The sequence below is a fragment of the Macrobrachium nipponense genome, chromosome 4, assembly GCF_015104395.2.
Source record: "Macrobrachium nipponense isolate FS-2020 chromosome 4, ASM1510439v2, whole genome shotgun sequence".
NCBI classification, from domain to species: domain Eukaryota; kingdom Metazoa; phylum Arthropoda; class Malacostraca; order Decapoda; family Palaemonidae; genus Macrobrachium; species Macrobrachium nipponense.
In genome coordinates, this window is record NC_061100.1 from 131,863,122 (window position 1) to 131,882,311 (window position 19,190).

The 19,190-nt window shown below is 52.3% G+C and overlaps 1 protein-coding gene across 1 annotated transcript in view; it reads left to right on the forward strand.

Annotated features, from left to right (window-relative positions):
* Window positions 1–1,176: 1,176 nt before the first annotated feature.
* The window catches only part of LOC135211178 (actin-related protein 10-like), a gene marked incomplete in the record, with an annotated part of 143,199 nt that continues 125,185 nt past the window's right edge, over window positions 1,177–19,190 (forward strand). Inside the window, 1 exon segment of the mRNA XM_064244381.1 lies at window positions 1,177–1,381. Within this exon segment, the coding sequence (XP_064100451.1) occupies window positions 1,296–1,381 (86 nt within the window).

The following is a 19,190-nucleotide window of genomic DNA, read 5'->3' on the forward strand; positions in this document are numbered from 1 at the left end:
AGGAAGATTTCCAAGTAGTATACAATGAACAATCATTGTATGGACCGAAAAACGTTTAAGATTCGACAGAGTTATGCTAAGGTAGCTTGAAATGAATGGTAGGAATTCTTATTCAGAACAGTAGCATTTTATCGAAAGATTCTATAAAACATTATTCATAAAGAGTCCAACACAGAAATGATACCGAATTTCTGTGATTTCTTAATAATTACGTGTTGCTGCTCATAGCAATATTGGTTACTTGTCTGTTCACAACCACATATAATGAATCAAAATAGGTTATATTATAGAGAGAAGAAATGTTGTGGTGAAGCAGGACAAACACTAAAGTGTCTAGTAGATCTACAATCTCGTAAATTTCAAATAAACTACAAATTCGAAGGGAACTTTTATTACTGTAATTACCTTCTGGCCTTCGATACTCAGTAAACTCACCTGTTATGCCAGGGTCTGCGCTAGTACTAATGACCTTAGCATAAACGAACAGAATATTGACCATTTATTTCACCAACCTTACCTGCACTTGCTCTGTTACCAGCCATTTCAACTTTTTACGAGCAGTCCTCAAAAATATATTATGTATACTAAGCGCAGAGTGCCAAGAGGAAGGATAGGGTCGCTCAAGCTCAAGCTGGATTCCAAGGAATGGAAGGTGTAGAATAAGCTCCTAATTAGAATAAAAAAAGCCCATCATTTTTTACTTCTGACGCGTCCAGACACAATGGAAATTGTATGATGACCGCTCAATGCGACCATGTTAAATAATTATGTAGCTTACACGCTAGTCTCGGAATGGGCTTGGCTCATTTGGCGATAAGTGTGAATACATAAAAGAAAATTGTGCATAACTGAAATAACAAAATAATTCCAGCAAATGAGTTTCGATTAGCACGATTTTAACTGAAAATTATGTATCCATCTGCAAAGCCTGAAAGTCAATATGGAATATTCACCCAATAAAATGATTTTAGTAGACACAAATATGTTCGAGTATACTATTGGCCCCGGCTTCGGTATTTTACTGTAGTTGTAATATGCATTAAAGTTTGCCATATCATGCCAGCTTCTTTGTTTATGATAGATATATAAGGATTTACTTTACACTTTCCTTTTTGAAAATTTAATTTACGGAAAAATTACCAAAATTACAATTGCCATAAATCCGAACATACTGTATAATGACAGATGATGTCATATGTAAACAAAACTCGCCCAATCTGGTGGGTTTCAGGTAGTTCCCATCATTTATTAACCGTATTATTTCAAGTAATATTCGACCTAAACTTGTCAGCATCATGCCGCTGTTTGAAGGTCTTACAATAGGTCTCATGAACGACAAAAATACGACAGTTGTGTTTGATTTTGGAACAGCATATACCAAGTAAGTTTAGTTGCCGTTACCTACCAGTATTTTAGGATAGGCTGCTACTACCTAGGCTAGGCTACAAGGCTAGTTAGTGATAACCTAACGTAGACTGGCCTTGAGGTGACCAGCTAACCTGACCTAGGCTAGGTCCATAAAGGGTATTTCTACAGAAGCAGTCCGCACGGACGGCAAGGAACGTAACCGCGGATACGACATCCACTAGGGAATGGGGCGTCCAATGTACCTAGCCTAGTATTTCGCCGTGTTTAGTACTGGTCCCTGGGGGGTTAATTACAGTCGTCTGAATAAATACCTATTACTTAAAATTCTTGTTTAGTAAGTAAAACTGCATTGAAAAACCGCAACTGCCATAGTTTAGGCCGCCGCGGATAAGTACCCTAGATCTAGGCTACCTCATAAAGCTCAGTGGAAATTATTTAGAATTGTGGCCAGGACGCTTTTAATTCCTGTAGTGTCCCAATAAGTTGACCATGTGGTGAAACGGGGTGAGTGTAGTAGAATGAATTGAATAAGTAGGTTAAATGAACCGAGAGGTGACATAGTCCGCGGTGGCCTAGACTATGGCAGTTGCGGTTTTTATTATGCAGTTCCGCCTCCTAAACAAGAATTTTAAGTAATATTTATTCGGAAGACTACAATTAACCCCCAGGGACCAGTACTAAACACGGCAAAATACATTTGACACCCCAATCCCTAGTGGATGTTGTATCTGTGGTTACGTTCCTTGCAGTCCGTGCGGAACTAGGGTAAACAACCGACTGGACTGGCCAACTCACTGACTACCGCATGTTTGGCCACCCTCTGAAAAAGTACCTTAACACGTCCTGACACCGGAGATGGTCATTAGTCCGAGCGATAGGTTTTTTATGGGATAACATAGGCCCGCATTTCGCATTTTCCATATCTATTTATTTTGTACGTATACGATTACCCTTTCTCGGCTGTGAAGTTGATGTCTGTCCATGGCTGTGAGATGACCAGGAATAACTCGTAAGTCGGTGTCAAAGTCACTCCACACTTCAGTCAGGCCAAAACTTTGCCATATCGCATTCAAGCAACATTCAGTCATTGTTTCCTATCTATTATTTTGTCAGAGAGAGAGAGAGAGAGAGAATCTGTCTGTATACGATTGTTTATTTTCTTGCTCGTCAATCTTACTCTGTTATGCTTTATTTCATATTTCCTCACTCACCAATTTATTCTATTCCTACGATATTAAGAAATCAAGATATGTGTAGAAGGGAGAACTGCCTCCAGACATGTACAGTGTGGATTTAAACGCACATGGAACTGGTTGAAATATTCGCAACTGCACCAAAATGAGATGCCATATGGATAGAAAATCTGACTCCGCTTCTTTTTATTGCATAAAAAAACTATCAATCGTTAACCTACGTAATTTACTTAGAATTCTGAGTAACGGAAAAGATAATATTTGATATCTGTAATGGGAGAAATTGTTTTATCTCTGTTGTTGTTATACATTTGGCAGATATGCGGAGATCAAACACGTGGGAGGACCAAAACACCCCAGCCAGAGAGCTCTGTTCATTTTGTAAATACTACAGTTTGGCGCGCTAGGCTAACCCGATTCATTTGGGTGTGCGCTGCAGCTGCTGCTACTGCTACTCAAATTATGGCATTTTTCTAACTAATCCCAAGAATTGACCATGGAAAATCCCAAGATTAACCAAAAATCCCAAGATAATAAAATAATTGACATATGCCAAGCCCTAGATATTTACGCTGTCTGTTTGTATGTCTATCAGGAAAAGATACTGATAATTTGAATTGACAGTATCTTTCCTGAGAGAGAGAGAGAGAGAGAGAGAGAGACCAGTGGGCATTAGCACATATGCAGGCAGTGTGTTCATGCTTGTTAAAAAATGTGCAGTACTGGTAATTCATATCTGGAAGACAAAAAAACAAATATGAATTTTGTTGTTGTCAGTCACATGGACTAAATTTACGAGAGCAGGGAACAAATCTTAACATTCCTCGAGAGATTAGAGAGATGAACCATCGCTGAACTCTCTCTCTCTCTCTCTCTCTCTCTCTCTCTCAAAACAAACAAACAAACAAATTTTTTTGTTGCTAGTCGCGGGGGCTATAAAGGGTGTGACCAGCAGACAGAAAGATTAACATTTTTTCCAGAGAATAAAGATCTGAATTTTGTTTTGAATGTATGTCAACAGCGTTAGTAAATAGGTATCATCTTCTAACGAACTTTTTTTTTTTTTTTTTGCTGAAGAGTCTTCAAACCATTTTGCATTCAAAGTAATGAGAAGGAATCATTCTATTCTTCATGTAATCAGTAAAATACTTACACAATTAAAAACTAAAACCACGTACTGTATGCAAAACACACACATCATCGTCAGCTTCGCGCGTGTAAACGTTCATTCTAAGAAATTCACATTGTTCCGATACGTAATACAAACCCTCGGTCCTTTAACAATAGGAAGTAGCTAGCGGCAGCTGGAACGGTCGTAAGCTTCGAACAAGGGGAGAACGGTAGTTAACTGCTTGTCCGATCGTCGCGCGCCGCGCGACTGGGAGGTAAACAAATCACTTTTGCTTTCGGCCGTGTGTGGGAAGGACGTGTTCGCCATCGCTCTGCCCGCTTTGTCGTTTGCTTCAACTTTGAGTATTTGTTTCTCTTTCTGTATATCAGGAGTGATTGTAAGTACTTTTCTCAATTCTATTATTCTTGCAATGAGTGAATTGGAAGAAATGGAAATATCACCGCGCCCTCCAGTCGCCCGTAGAGTGTGTCCCGGGCTGGAGGGGCGTAAATGTGGAGGGTTCAGGTCATTCGTTGAGGTGGACCCCCACGAGGTTTGTACTCGTTGTCGGGGGCGAGAGTGCTCCCGCAACGAACCATGTGTGGTTTGTATGAATTGGTCCGAGGCGCAGTGGGTGCTGTACGAGGGCAGGAAGAGACTTAGGCCGGCCAAGAAGTCATCGGAAAGTCCAGTGACTCCTTTGGTGACGGACACTTCGTCCTCTTTCCTGCCTCCCGGCCAGCCCCCACGTTTCGCGCCTTCCCCTGCGGGGGGGGTAGCGGAGTCCTTTTCCTCTCTCGATCCGTCGAGTGTGGAGGAGGGCGCCCGCTACCCGGACGTACAGCTGTACTCGGATCTTCCCCGTCCGCTCTGGGGGGGGTGTTTCGCCCCCCAGGCGCGGGGAAGCCCCTCCAATTAACCCGACTGTTGCTTCCGCAGGTGTGCCATCAGCGAAGGACGACTTGGGACAGGTGTGGGAGTCGCTGGGACTGCAGGGAGTGCCCAGCATCCAGGGGTTGCTTCAGCGGTTGGCGGGGTCGGCGGTGGTCACTCATGGTGCGGTGACCACCACTACTACCACATTAACGACACCAGCGTATGAGATGCCACCACCACCTGGATTTTTTCCTTTGCCGACCCCGGACTTCCGCTGCCCTAAGAGTACCCCCCTGGACCTGCCGCCAGTGCCACGGATGACGGTGACTGTCGACAGGACGCCTGGCTCTCCCGTGGTACCTGCCGTGCCTGCCGTACCTGTTGCCGTTCCAGCTACTCTTTCCTTTTCAGATAGGCCTGCACATTCCATTTCAGATGTTCCTGCCGTTCCTGCTGTTCCCGGACCTGTTCCTGTTGTTCCTGCTGCTGGTGTTGCTGTAACAGTCTCAGGTCTTTCCGGACAGGTGCAGTCGGGCCCTGTTGCTTCGGCAACTGCCCCGGCTCCCTCCTGGATGGAAGACCTGACGTCTGTCCTGCGGAGCCTGGCGAAGAAGAAGAGGAAGAGGAAGAAGGTGTCGTCGTCGTCTTCATCGTCTTCTTCGTCGTCTGCTGCCTCTCCTTCCCCTTCGACTTCTAAGGCTAAACAGCCGAAGAAGAAGAAAGGCTGCCTCCTCCCCCCCTAAGAAGACTCCTTCGGGATCTTCTAAGGGCCCGGCTCGCTCAGGCGAGTTGGGGAGCTCTTCTGCTGGTACCTCCTGTTCCTTCGGGTACAGGGCCCGTCGCTTCTTCTGCAAAGAAGAAGTCGACGGGGACCAGAGGTGCATCAGCCTCGGCTGGTGCGTCCTCACCTGGTGCTAGCGGTTCGGTCTGCCGCTAAACCAGGTTCCGTCTCGGCCGCTTCTCGTTCGCGAGAAGCACCGAGTGGACGCTCTTCCAAAGAGGACCGTCCAGCCAAAGTTTTGACGTCCGAGCTCGCTCGCCGTCAAGACAGCGGCGCGGAGCAGAAGACTGGCGAGAGTCGTGCACACGACTCTCGCCAGGCCACGTGGACGCTCTCGCAGCGACCAACTGGCTGCTCGGCTGACGTGACGGTCGCTGACCGGCACGGGTTGAGGCGAGGAAGGAGTCCCCACGGCCGCCGGTACCAGCCACGGCTGGTACCAGCGGTTTGACGCGCCGAGAGGACGCTGGCCGGTCTCGACGCGAAAGGGTGGGGAGCCTAGCAGGTCACCCGTCCGCCGCTCCCGATGGGACCGGGCGGAGACGGTGACCAGCGGCAGCTCGCCTGACGCTAGAGATCGGTCTCGACGTTCTCAGCCGAGCCAATCGCCCCAGGCCGAGCGGCGACGCTAGGCCTACTGCTCGACCGTCACCGCGGGTTGACGATCAGCAGCAGCCCTCCACGCACGCTGGTCCTGCCAGCGAGCGAGGGGGGAGCGTCAGGTCTGGGGGGCCTCTCCCGTACCTTCAACCTCCTCGGGCTATACCGAGAGGAGCGAAGGTACCAAGGAGCGATCACGAGAGGTGCGCCGCTCGTGACCCGGCTATGACGCCGTACGGCTCAGGCACGGTCTTAGGACCGACCAGGACGTACGCGCAAGTAGTTGGAGGCGACCGTCAGGGGTCTGTCGCTGTTCCTCCTTCTGAAGGAGGAGTATCGAGGGATATGCTCTTGCTGGAGGGACTGGACGGTCCTACTCCACAAGACGCTGTGACGCCCGAGATACAGAGGAACTTCGCAGAGGTCATTAAGCTGATGCGTCTGCATAATGACCTCGCGGAAGGATCGCCGCTACCACCGGCAGAGCCCACGTCCCGGCTCGAGTCATTTTGGTCCCAAGAGGGAGCCCAAAATGACGATGGGGTTGCCACGATCAGAGCTTGCGGACTCAGTCCTGGATCAGGTGGAGAATCTCGTCTCAGGACGGGAGGACTCGCTAAAATCCGGACGGTCCTCTAAGCTGCTTCCTCCTCCTCTACAGCGGCAGAGGCGATTCTACGTGCCATCGGAATACCCAGATACATGCCGAAACAGGTTAACCCGGAGTTAGCGAGGCTGACTCCAGGTGTGTCCCTGCAGCAGCTCCTGTCGGAGAACCTATGGTTCTCGCAGCAGGAGGCACTTGCCCTGGAATCTACCGCTATGGCAGCATTCCAGGCAGTTTCCTGGTTGGATTTGTGGTCCCTCACAATATCCAAAGTAGCGGCCGGCTCCGGGAGTTCTGCTCTCGAAGACGACGCTTCTTTTAGGAGACTGTGCCAGTCTGGAGGAAGAGCAATCTCTTACCTCGCCCATCAGACTGCTAACCTGTGGGCCAACTTGGTTCTTCGACGTAGGGACGCAGTCCTTACCCGAGTGACCAAGGGGCTGGGCGTGAGGCGGCACTCGGGCTACGAAATGGACCTCTTAGGAGTTCCCCAGCTCTCTTTCCTGGAGAGATGGTGGACGCTGCGGTGGAACGGCGGCGCACTGACGAGAGTGACCGCTTAGTCCACCAGGCAGTCTCGAAGGTTTCTGGGCAATCTCGAGTAACTGCGGCCAAACCAAAGAGCTTGGCTAGCGCTTCCACGGCGGCGAAGACGGTTGCACCGTCCAAACCCCGTGTGAAGACTCCAGTTGTTTCGACTTCTGCGAGAGGAGGCCGCAACCAGCCCTCCTCCCAGCCCTCCTTTCCCCGAGGAGGTGCTGGAAAGAAGTCGAAACGAGGAGGGAAACGCTAGGGACGGCGTTCCCCCTCACCTGCTGCCGGAAGTGGGGGGGTGCCTGGCGAGCCATTGGGGCACTTGGCAGCGCTACGGCGCCGAGAACTGGATAGTAGACGTCCTTCGGGAGGGATATCTACTACCCTTCGAGTCTCGGCCCCCCCTCATCTCCAAACCGGTCCATCTACAGACCTATGTCCGGGGATCAGCAAAGGACAACGCTCTTCGACAGGAGATCAAGACCATGCTGGCGAAACGAGCTGTAGAAATCGTGGAGGACCAGTCACCGGGCTTTTACAGCCGCCTCTTCCTAGTGGAGAGGCATCGGGGGGCTGGCGCCCGGTGATAGACCTCTCTCCCCTGAACCGCTTCGTTCGCACGACACGGTTCACGATGGAGTCGGCACGCTCAGTGCTCGACTCGATCAGGGGGAACGATTTCATGCTTTCAGTGGACCTGAAGGACTCGTATTTTCAAATACCCATCCATCAGTCCTCCAGAAAGTACCTCCGCTTCATCTTCGACGGGACGGTGTACCAATTCAGGGCACTTTGTTTCGGTCTCTCAACCGCCCCACAGGTGTTCACGCGAGTGTTCACTCTGGTGTCGGCTTGGGCCCATTCGAACGGGATACGTCTTCTGAGGTATCTCGACGATTGGCTGGTCCTGGGCGAGCTCCCGCTCGCAGTTGCTACAGGACAGAGATCGACTCCTCAAGTTTTGTCGCGATCTGGGGATCGTGATAAACTACGAGAAGTCCGATCTCGAACCCAAGCAGAAGATGAAGTACCTGGGTATGCTGATAGATACGTAGCAGGGCAGTCTTTCCCGCAGACTTGCGTATCAGCAAATTCAGGGAGGCAGCCGGCCGGTTCCTGTCGCGGCAGGAACAGGCAGCACAGCAATGGCAAGTCGTGATCGGCCATCTGTCGTCACTCGAGAAGTTAGTCCCTCACGGGCGTCTTCACCTACGGTCTCTCCAGTGGAGGCTAAGGGTAGAGTTTGGTCCCAGGCCAGGGATCCTCCTTACTTTCCCGTGGCTATCACGGACAAGGTGAGGCAGGACCTAGCCTGGTGGCTCGACGACAAGAACCTCTTAAGAGGAGTGCCTATACGCACTCCCCCCCCGGAGATGCTTCTGTTCTCAGACGCATCGACCGAGGATGGGGCGCACACCTGGAGGAGTTGCTGACTGCAGGTGTGTGGGACCATCACGAAAAGCACCTTCACATCAATGTCCTGGAACTCAAGGCGGCGTTCAACGCTCTCCAAGAGTTTCGGGACCGCTTGGTGGGACACTCAGTGGTGTTGATGTGCGACAACACCACAGTAGTGGCATATGTCAACAAGCAGGGGGGCTAGTGGTCTCTTCCGCTCCATCAGTTGACAGTGCAGGTGCACGAGTGGGCCACGGCTCACTCGATAGAGCTGTCAGCACGCTACATTCCAGGCAAGAGGAATGTAGTAGCAGACAAGCTCAGCCGTCGGGATCAGGTGATAAGGACCAAAATGGTCTCTACACCAAGATGTGGCGGAAATGGCTCTTCAACCTGTGGGGGCGACCGGTCGTAGACCTGTTCGCCACCCGGCACAACAGAAAACTTCAGGTTTTCTTTTCAGCTGTGCCGGACCCATGGGCAGCTGCAGAGGACGCTCTCCAACACCCCTGGGACAACCTCTTCGCTTACGCCTTTCCTCCCTTCTGTCTGATTCGGAAAGTGATCATGTCGAGCGCTGGTCACTCCCAATCTCAGAATGATCCTGGTGGCTCCCAAACGACCTCAAGCCGTTTGGTATCCGGACCTGCTGGCTCTTCTTGCGGACGCACCGAGAGAACTACCCACCTGGCACAACCTCCTAGCCCAGCCACACGTAGAAAAAACGGTACCACCACGCAGTCCAGTCCCTTCAACTTCACGGCTGGCTGTTATCCACCATCTCTTGCGAACGAGAGGCTTTTCTCGTAGCGCAGCAACAGAGATGGCTGGACACGTCAGACAGTCCTCTGCAGCTGTGTACCAGGGGAAGTGGGCCGTCTTCTGTGGTTGGTGTCGTAGACAGGGTCTGTCTCCTCTCGAGCCACTCTTCAGCAGGTAGCGGATTTCCTCGTGTTTCTTCGCCGAGAGAAGCTCCTCTCAGTACCCACAGTTAAGGGATATAGAGCCGCCCTGGCTCTCGTCCTAAAACTGAGGGGACTGGACATCTCGAATTCGTTCGAGATATCCTTGCTAATGAGGAGCTTCGAAAAGTCTTGCCCACCCAGGGAACTCAGGCCCCCTGCGTGGGATGTGACTCTCGTACTTAGGAGTTTGACTCGAAGACCCTTCGAGCCACTCCGAGAGTCGTCAGACAGGGATCTGACCCTCAAGACCCTCTTCTTGCTGGCCCTGGCATCGGCGAAGAGAGTAGGGGAACTACATGGCCTTTCTTATGATGTTAAACATACCAGAGGCTGGGGATCTGTGACGCTCGATTTCGTCCCGAACTTCGTAGCTAAGACTCAGAATCCGTCGATCCCTGACGACAGGTTCGAGTCTTTCACGATCCCTCCTGGACTTCACCGATAACGATGCGGATGAGATGCTGCTTTGTCCTGTGAGGGCGCTACGGCGCTATCTGAAGAGAACTCGACATCTCAGGCCTGAGTGTCGACGCCTCTTCGTTAGCACTGGGGTCACCAAGAAAGAAGTCTCCAAGAACACGCTTTCTTTCTGGCTGCGTGAGGTGATCAGGAGAGCGTACGAAGCTGATGGTAGCGACGACATCCGTACGCTCCGTCCGAGAGCCCACGAAGTCAGAGGTATCGGACCCTCCTTAGCGTTCCGTAAGAACTTCTCCGTGGCGCAGGTCCTGAAGGCAGGTGTCTGGGCCAACCAGACCACCTTCACGTCCTTCTACCTTCGGGATATTGCCCACAAGTCCTTGGATACTTTTTCCTTGGGACCTGTGGTGGCTGCTCAACACGTTGTGTAAGCTTACCCAGCACCCGAGCAGGCAGAACAGCATCGATTCCTGGTATGACTGGGAGAATGAATGCGTGAATGAGAGAGTGACTGGCTTCTCTTCACCATCTTTTTCTACCTCTACCTGTGGGCAGAGGGATACGGTCGTTACCTTGCTGGAAAGGAGTCAGATGCAGGTAAGCTATTCAACAGAGCTCCATCCTATCTCTTTAACTAGAGATAGGAGTAAATATCCACCACTTTCTAACAACGAAGGGGGAGAAGTGGATGCCAACATGAGACAAACCCATTACTTTACATTTGCTCATGTAAAGGAAAAAGTTCTTACAATGCTGGTACGAAGAGATACGCTTGCCTCTCTCTTAGTACTCGACCCAGAGGTCTGACCATTGATCCTGCGGTGCACACCCCGATCAATCGGACAGAGGCTTGGATCCCTCCCTCGCTCTTACGACCAGGGAGGCATTCCAGGGATGGACGAACACCAGTCTGTTCATCAAAAAGACTCAGATTCCTCCCACCAAGAAGTGAGTCTTCCTATTGTTAAAGGACCGAGGGTTTGTATTACGTATCGGAACAAATGACAATTTGTCGAAAATTGCATTTTTCCTAACTATACAAACCTGAGGTCCTTTAACAATAGGAAGTAGCTAGCGGCAGCTGGAACGGTCGTAAGCTTCGAACAAGGGGAGAACGGTAGTTAACTGCTTGTCCGATCGTCGCGCGGCTGGGAGGTAAACAAATCACTTTTGCTTTTGGCCCATGCAAAATACGCAGAGTGAGGGGTGGCATGAGGAGGGACTTTATGTTAAAGGACCTCAGGTTTGTATAGTTAGGAAAAATGCAATTTTCGACAAATTGTCATATCGTCACCTTCGCGTGTGTAAACGTTCATTCTAAGAAATTCACGTAGTAGTATAACCAACACCTGATTGGCTGGTTGATAGCCATGGAGATCTGTTATCCAATGACTGCCCTCTGCTTCTGTTCTATTTATAGATATGCCGTGGATGGTACTAGGTTTGAATGTTACCATGATCGTGATTTTCTGACTGCTGACGGCAAAAATTACTCAATAAATAATTTTCTTTATATAATTATTTCTTCGTGAAAACAATAATATAATATGATCATTTTAACTCTAATGAAAAATACCAGTGTGTCGCAGCGATGCGTCATCAATATAGTGGTATGAAAATACCACATTGTGTTGTAGCGATGCATCATCACTAAGTGCAAATCCTTTTCCCGGACCATCCTCAAAATTTTACGACTTCAACTTCAAGATCGATATGGTGAAATATATTTTATAGTCATACTTATTCTTAAAATTCACAAGATGAACTGCAAAACATAATTATATTTTGATTGTTATGTACATCCATATTTTTCGCATTTTACGGAATGTTTGTTTTGAAAATAATAGCTATTAGTGAACATATGGTATTAATTTTCCCACTATTTTATTATAGGTGATCTTGATTATCTCACATTCATTTAACAGTATTATATTAATATTTATTTAAATAAACTGTAAGTAATAAATAACAATAGTGAAAAATATTAAGGGAAAATTTTTTTTTGCTGCAGTAGTGATGTTTGTTTGATTATGCATCTGACCTCACATTTCTGAAATCTGAAAAATTCCAAAAACCGAAAAATCGGATAAAAGAATGTGTGTGTACTGCACATTTTTTAAAACATTATGTACACGCACACAATGTCTACACATTTACTGATACCCGTTGGTGAAAGACTCAAATTACAGTATTTATTCCTGAGAGAGAGAGAGAGAGAGAGAGAGAGAGAGAGAGAGAGAGAGAGAGAGAGAGAGAGAGAGAATGATTGCCTTGGTGTCATTTTTACAATTATTTTATTATCTTGGGATTCTTTTTTAATCTTGAGATTTTCTATTCAATTCTCGGGATTAGTAAGAAAATTACCCTAACTTGACTAGCAGCAGCACACATCTGAATGACACGGCCATTAGCACGCTAAACCACCAACCATACGATGAATTGACGCTCTCGGAAAAAGAACTCGCATGATACATGAGATACATGACAAAACCACTGTTTATTGGTGAAAATTGGGGGTGTCGCATGATATGCGAGATCGCACGTTACCCGAGTATATACGGTAATTACTACTGTTTCTGGTGAGGGTAAGGAATTTTTTTATTTGGGGTCTGACAGGTGGTGTTTTACTAGTATTTTGGTTCAGTTAGCTCACTTGAATTTGAAATTGTTCCGACACGGCATACAAACCTTCGGTCCTTTTACAATAGGAAGGTACTAGCGGCAGCTGGATAGGTCGTAAGCTTTCGAACAAGGGGTTCGGTAGTTAACTGCTTGTCCGACAGGCGCGCGCGCGACTGGGAGGTAAACAAACCACTTTTGCTTTCGGCCTCGCGGTGGATGGACGTGTTGTTCGACGCTCTCTGCCCGCTTCTCGTCGTTTGCTTTCTAAGTATTTGGTTGTAATTGTGTGTGAAAGAGTTATTGTAAGTACAATTATTCTCTTTTTTCATATTAATTGCTGCCTCAATTAGTTTATTATGATGGAATCTCCTCGCCTCGTACACACGGAGACTTTGCCCGGGTATCGAAGGGCGTAAATGCGGGAAGTTCAGATCGTTCCCGGAGATTGACCCTCATATTTTATGTGCTCGGTGTCGGGGGCGCGAATGCACCCGAGCCGAGCCCTGTGATGTGTGTAATGATTGGTCGGAGGCGCAGTGGACTTTGTATGAGGGCAGGAAGAAGCGAAGGCCTGCAAAGGAGTCGTCGGAAAGCTCTCCCGCGACTCCTTTGGTGACGGACACTTCGTCTTCTTTCCTGCCGCCCGCTCAACTTCCACGTCTCGCGCCTTCCCCTTCGGGGGGGGTGTCTAGGTCCTTCTCTTCCCCTGACTTATCGAGTGTGGAGGAGGGCGCTAGATACCCTGACGTCCAGTTGTACTCTGGGTCCTCTATCCGTTCGTCTTCGGGCGAGCGGGTAGAGGATCCCCCTAATCACCCGACTTTTGCCTCCTCAGGTGCGGTTGCCGCGAAGGATGACCTCGGACAGGTGTGGGCATCGTTGGGGTTGCAGGGCGTGCCGAGTGTCCAGGGGCTGCTCTACCATCTCGCTGGCGCCGTGGCGGTCACCCATGCAACGGTCTCGACCACCACCACGACCCTTACAACACCCGGCTACGCTTCACCTCCTCACCTGGTGTACACCCAGCACGCGGTCTCTGTGACACCCACTACATCGGTGCAGGGGCCAGTCGCCGTAACTCGGGGGAGTGTGATGCCGCCACCTGGGTTTGCCGTGCTGCCGCGACCGACTTTCGTGTGCCCGAAGAGCTCGCCCCTGGACCTCCCACCGGTACCTAGGATGTCTGTGCCGCTGGTCCGCCCATCTGGACCGCCTACACAGTCTGCCGTACCTGCCGTGACCACTGCTTGCCGTTCCTGTACCTGCTCCTGCTGTCTCGTCTTTGCCGTTCCTCCGTGATGCCTGCACCTGCTGATGTTGTTGGGGCCTTTCCTGGCGCCGCTGCTCTCGATGCTGATCTGTTCGGACAGGTGCGTCCGGGCCCTGTTGCTTCGGCAACAGCAGCCCCGGCTCCGTCCTGGATGACAGATCTGACGTCGGTCCTGAGAAGGTTTGACGAAGAAGAAGAAGAAGAGGAGAAGGTGTCGTCGTCGTCTTCATCGTCTTTCTTCGTCGTCGTCGTCGTCTGCCGCCTCTTCCCCTTCTTCTTCTAAGGCTCCCCCACGCCGAAGAAAGAAGAAGGTCGCCTCCCCCCCCCCTAAGAAGTCTCCTTCGGGAACTTCTAAGGGCCCGTCTCGCTCTGGTGAGACGGGGGGTTCTTCCGCTGGTCACCCTGCTCCTTCGGGGGCAGGACCCGTCTCTTCTTCCGCAAGGAAGAAGACTACGGGGACCAGAGGAGTGCCGGCTAACACCGGCACTTCCTCACCTGCTGTCAGTGGTTCGGCCACAGCAGCAGGATCCGTCTCGGCCGCTCGTTCGCGAGAGGTACCGAGTGTACGGTCGCCTACCAGCGACCGTGCAGCCAGGAACCAGACCTCTGAGTCCGCTCAGCGTCAGGTTCACGGCACGGAGCGGAAGACTGGTGACAGCCGCTCACGCGACTCTCACCAGGCCAGCTCTCGCTCTCGCGGCGAGCAGCTGGCTACCCGGGGGCGGCGGACGTGACGGTCCATGACCGGCCACGGGCTGAGGCTGGGAAGAGGTCCCCCCGTTCGCCGGCACCAGCCACGGGCCTGGTCCCGCCAGCGAACTTGACGCACCGTGAGGATCGCACCGATCTCACCGTGACAGTGGAGCGCGCCGGTCGCCTGACCGTCGCTCTCACAGAGAGCGATCGGGTACGGCAACCAGCACCCCAGCTCCCTCTGACACACGAGACCGGGGCCGCTGTTCTCGGTCCAGCCGTTCTCCACAGCGAGACGGCTCGACTAGGTCTGCAGCTCGATCGCCACCGCGGGTTGGCGATCGCCTGCAGTCCTCCAAGCCCGCTGGTTCTACCAGCGAGCGAGGAGAGAGCGTCAGGTCTTCCTCTCCCATACCTTCAACCTCCTCGGGTTACACCGGGAGGGGCGAGGTATTGAGGAGTGATCGTGAGGGGTGCGCCCCTCAGGATCCCGCCACCGCGTCGTACGCACCAGGCTCGGTTCTCGGACCAGCCAGGTCGTACGCACAGGTGGTTGGAGGAGACCGAGAGGGGCTGTCGCTGCTCCTCTCCTTGAGGGAGGAGGGTCTCGGGAGGTGCTCCTGTTTGAGGGACTGGACGGTCCATCTCCGCAGGATGCAGTCACTCCTGAGATCCAGAGGAACTTTGCCGAGGTTATTGCGCTGATTCGTCATCACACGACCTCGGGGAAGGATCGCCGCTCCCACCATCCGAGCCCACGTCCCGGCTCGAGTCGTTCTGGGGGAGCCCAAAGAGGGAACCCAGAACCGACGGTGGGGTTGCCGCGTTCGGAGCTTGCGGACTCAGTGCTGGACCAGGTTGAATCGCTTGTCTCCGGACAAGACGGTTCGCTCAAGTCTGGCAGGTCGAGCAAGCTGCTTCCACCTCCTCTGCTACGACAGCGGCGGTTTTACGTGCCATCTGAAGACCCCGATGCCGGCCCAAACAGGTGAACCCGGAGTTAGCCAGGCTGACTCCGGGTGTGTCTCTGCAACAGCTCCTGTCCGAGAACCTGTGGTTCTCGCAGCAAGAGGCCACTCGGCCACCTGGAATCTACCGCCATGGCAGCTTTCCAGGCCGTCTCCTGGCTAGATCTGTGGTCCCTCACAGTATCTAAGGTCGCAGCCAACTCCGGGGGAATTTCTCCCGAAGATGACTCGGCCTTCAGGAGACTTTGCCAGTCTGGGGGAAGAGCCATCTCCTTCCTTGCCCACCAGACGGTGAACCTGTGGGGCCAACCTGGTTCTCCGACGAAGGACGCTGTCCTTACTCGGGTTTCCAGGGCGGCCACGGTGCGTGAAAGCGGCGTTGGGACTTCGAAACGGACCTCTACGGAGTTCCACGTCTCTCTTCCCAGGAGAGATGGTGGACGCTGCGGTGGACAGACGGCGCACTGACGACAGTGACCGTCTGGTTCACCAGGCAGTCTCGAAGGCTTCTGGGCAGCCTCGGACTGCGGCCAAGTCTAAGAGCTCGGCTAGCGCTTCCTCGGCGGCTAAGACGGTTGCGGCGTCGAAGCCCCGGGGAATGACTCTGTCTTCTTCAACTTCTGGCAAGGGGAGCCGTAACCAGCCCTCCTCCCAGCCCTCCTCATCCCGTGGAGGCTCTGGGAAGAAGTCGAAGAAAGGGGGGAAACGCTAGGGACGGCGTTCCCCCTCACCTGCTGCCGGAAGTGGGGGGGGGGGGGTGCCTGGCCAGCCATTGGGCAACTTGGCAGCGCTACGGCGCCGAGACCTGGATTGTAGATGTCCTTCGGGAGGGATATCTATTACCCTTCGAATCTCGGCCACCCCTCACCTCCAACCCGGTCCAACAGCAGTCGTACGTTCCAGGGTCATCGAAGGACGTAGCACTGAGACAGGAGATAAAGACCATGCTGAGCAAGGGAGCTGTAGAGATCGTCACGGATCAGTCACCGGGCTTTTACAGTCGACTCTTCCTGGTGGAAAAGTCTACGGGAGGCTGGCGCCCGGTGATAGATCTCTCTCCCCTGAACCGGTTTGTTTCGCCAGAACCCGGTTCACGATGGAGACGGCACGCTCAGTGCTCGACTCCATCAAGGGAGAACGATTTCATGCTTTCAGTGGACTTGAAGGATGCGTATTTCCAAATACCCATTCATCAGTCCTCCAGAAAGTACCTCCGCTTCATCCTCGACGGGGACGGTGTACCAGTTCATGGGCACTGTGCTTCGGTCTCTCAACCGCCCCACAGGTGTTCACGCGCAGTGTTCACTCTGGTGTCTGCTTGGGCCCATTCGCACGGGATACGTCTGATGAGGGTAATCTCGACGATTGGTTAGTCCTGGCGAGCTCCCGCTCGCAGTTGCTACAGGACAGGGATCGACTGCTCGAGTTCTGTCGCGATCTGGGGATCGTGGTGAACTTCGAGAAGTCCGATCTCGAGCCCAGCAGAGGTATGAAGTACCTGGGTATGCTGATCGACACGGTAGCAGGGCGAGTCTTCCACCGCAGACTCGCGGATCAGCAGATTCAGGGAGGCAGCCAACCAGTTTCCTGTCTCGCAGGAACAGGTAGCTCAGCGATGGCAAGTCGTGATCGGACCACCTGTCGTCGCTCGAGAAGTTAGTCCCTCACGGGCGTCTTCACCTGCGGTCTCTTCAGTGGAGACTAAAGGAGAGTTGGTCGCAGGCGACGGATCCCCCAAGCTTTCCAGTGTCACTGACACAGGAGGTGAGGCAGGACCTAGCCTGGTGGCTGGACGACAGGAACCTCTTAAGAGGAGTGCCCCTGCGCACTCCCCCCCCGGACATGCAGCTGTTCTCAGACGCATCGACCGAGGGATGGGGCGCACACCTGGAGGAGTTGCTGACTTCAGGAGTGTGGGACGAGAACGACAAGCACCTTCACATCAATGTACTGGAACTCAAGGCAGCGTTCCTCGCTCTCCAAGAGTTCCAGGACCGCTTGATGGGACACTCAGTGGTGTTGATGTGCGACAACACCACGGTGGTGGCCTACGTCAACAAACAGGGGGGACTAGTGTCTCTCCCGTTGTACCAGTTGACTCGGCAGGTGCACGAGTGGGCCGAGGCACACTCAATAGAGCTGTCGGCACGCTACATTCCAGGGAAGAGGAATGTAGTAGCAGACACGCTCATCCGTCGGGGATCAGGTTGATAAGGGTACCGAATGGTCTCTACAAAGCAGGACGGGGTGGCGGAAAGGCTCTTCGACCTGTGGGGGCGACCAGTCGTGGATCTGTTCGCCACCCGGCACAACAGGAAGCTCCAGGTGTTCTTCTCGGCCGTGCCGGACCCATGGGCAGCTGCAAGAGGACGCTCTTCAACACCCGTGGGACAACCTCTTCGCCTATGCCTTTCCCCCGCCCGTTCAGCCTGATTCCAAGGTGTCAGTGAGCACTGGTCACCCCGAATCTCAGGATGATCCTGGTGGCTCCCAAATTGCCACAGGCATTTGGTATACCGGACCTGCTGGCTCTTCTCGCAGGAGAAACGAGAGAGATTCCCCCTTGGCACAACCTTCTCGCCCAGCCACACGTCGAGCGTACCACCGAGCAGTCCAGTCCCTCTACGTCTTCACGTCTGGCTGTTATCACCATCTCTTGCGAACGAGAGGCTTTTCTCGTAGCGCAGCAACAGAGATGGCTGGAAACGTCCGTCAGTCCTGCAGCTGTACCATGGGGAAGTGGGCCGTCTTGTGGTGGTGTCGTAGACGGGGTCTATCTCCTCTCAGAGCCACTCTTCAGCAGGTAGCGGATTTCCTCGTTTTTCTTCGCCGAGAGAAGCTCCTCTCAGTCCCCACAGTCAAACAGGATACAGAGCCGCCTTGGCGCTCGTCCTGAAACTGAGGGGATTGGACATCTCGAACTCGTTCGAGATCTCCTTGCTTATGAGAGCTTCGAAAGGTCTTGCCCACCCAGGGGAACTCAGGCCCCCTGCGTGGGATGTGACTCTCGTCCTTAGGAGTCTGACTCGAACGCCGTTCGAGCCACTCCGAGAGTCGTCAGACAGGGATCTGACCCTCAAGACCCTCTTCTTGCTGGGGCCCTGGCATCGGCGAAGAGAGTAGGGGAACTTCATGGTCTTTCCTATGATGTACGACACTCCAGGGGATGGGGAATACCGTGACGCTCGATTTCGTCCCGAACTTCGTTGCAAAGACTCAGAACCGTCGATCCCTGACGACAGGTTCGAGTCATTCACGATTCCCTCCCTAATGGACTTCACCGATAATGATGCGGATGAGATGCTGCTTTGTCCTGTGATGGGCGCTACGGCGCTATCTGAAGAGAACTCGACACCTCAGGCCTGAGTGTCGACGCCTCTTCGTTATCACCGTCAGGGGTCACCAAGAAAGAAGTATCCAAGAACACTCTTTCTTTCGGCTGCGTGAGGTCATCAGGAGGGCGTATGAGGCTGATGGTAGTGACCGACATCCGTACGTCCCGTCCGAGGAGCTCATGAACAGTCAGAAGTATTGCCCCGTCGTTGGCGGTTCCGTAAGAACTTCTCCGTGGCGCAGGTCCTGAAGGCAGGGGTCTGGTCTAACCAGACTACCTTTACGTCCTTCTACCTTCGGGATATTGCCCACAGGTCCTTGGATACATTTTCCTTGGGACCCGTGGTGGCTGCTCAACAAGTTGTGTAGCTAACCCAGACCCTCGCAGGCTGAACAGCATCGAGTCCTGGTGTTGGACTGTGTGGATGGATGTGTGAGTGAGTGAGTGACT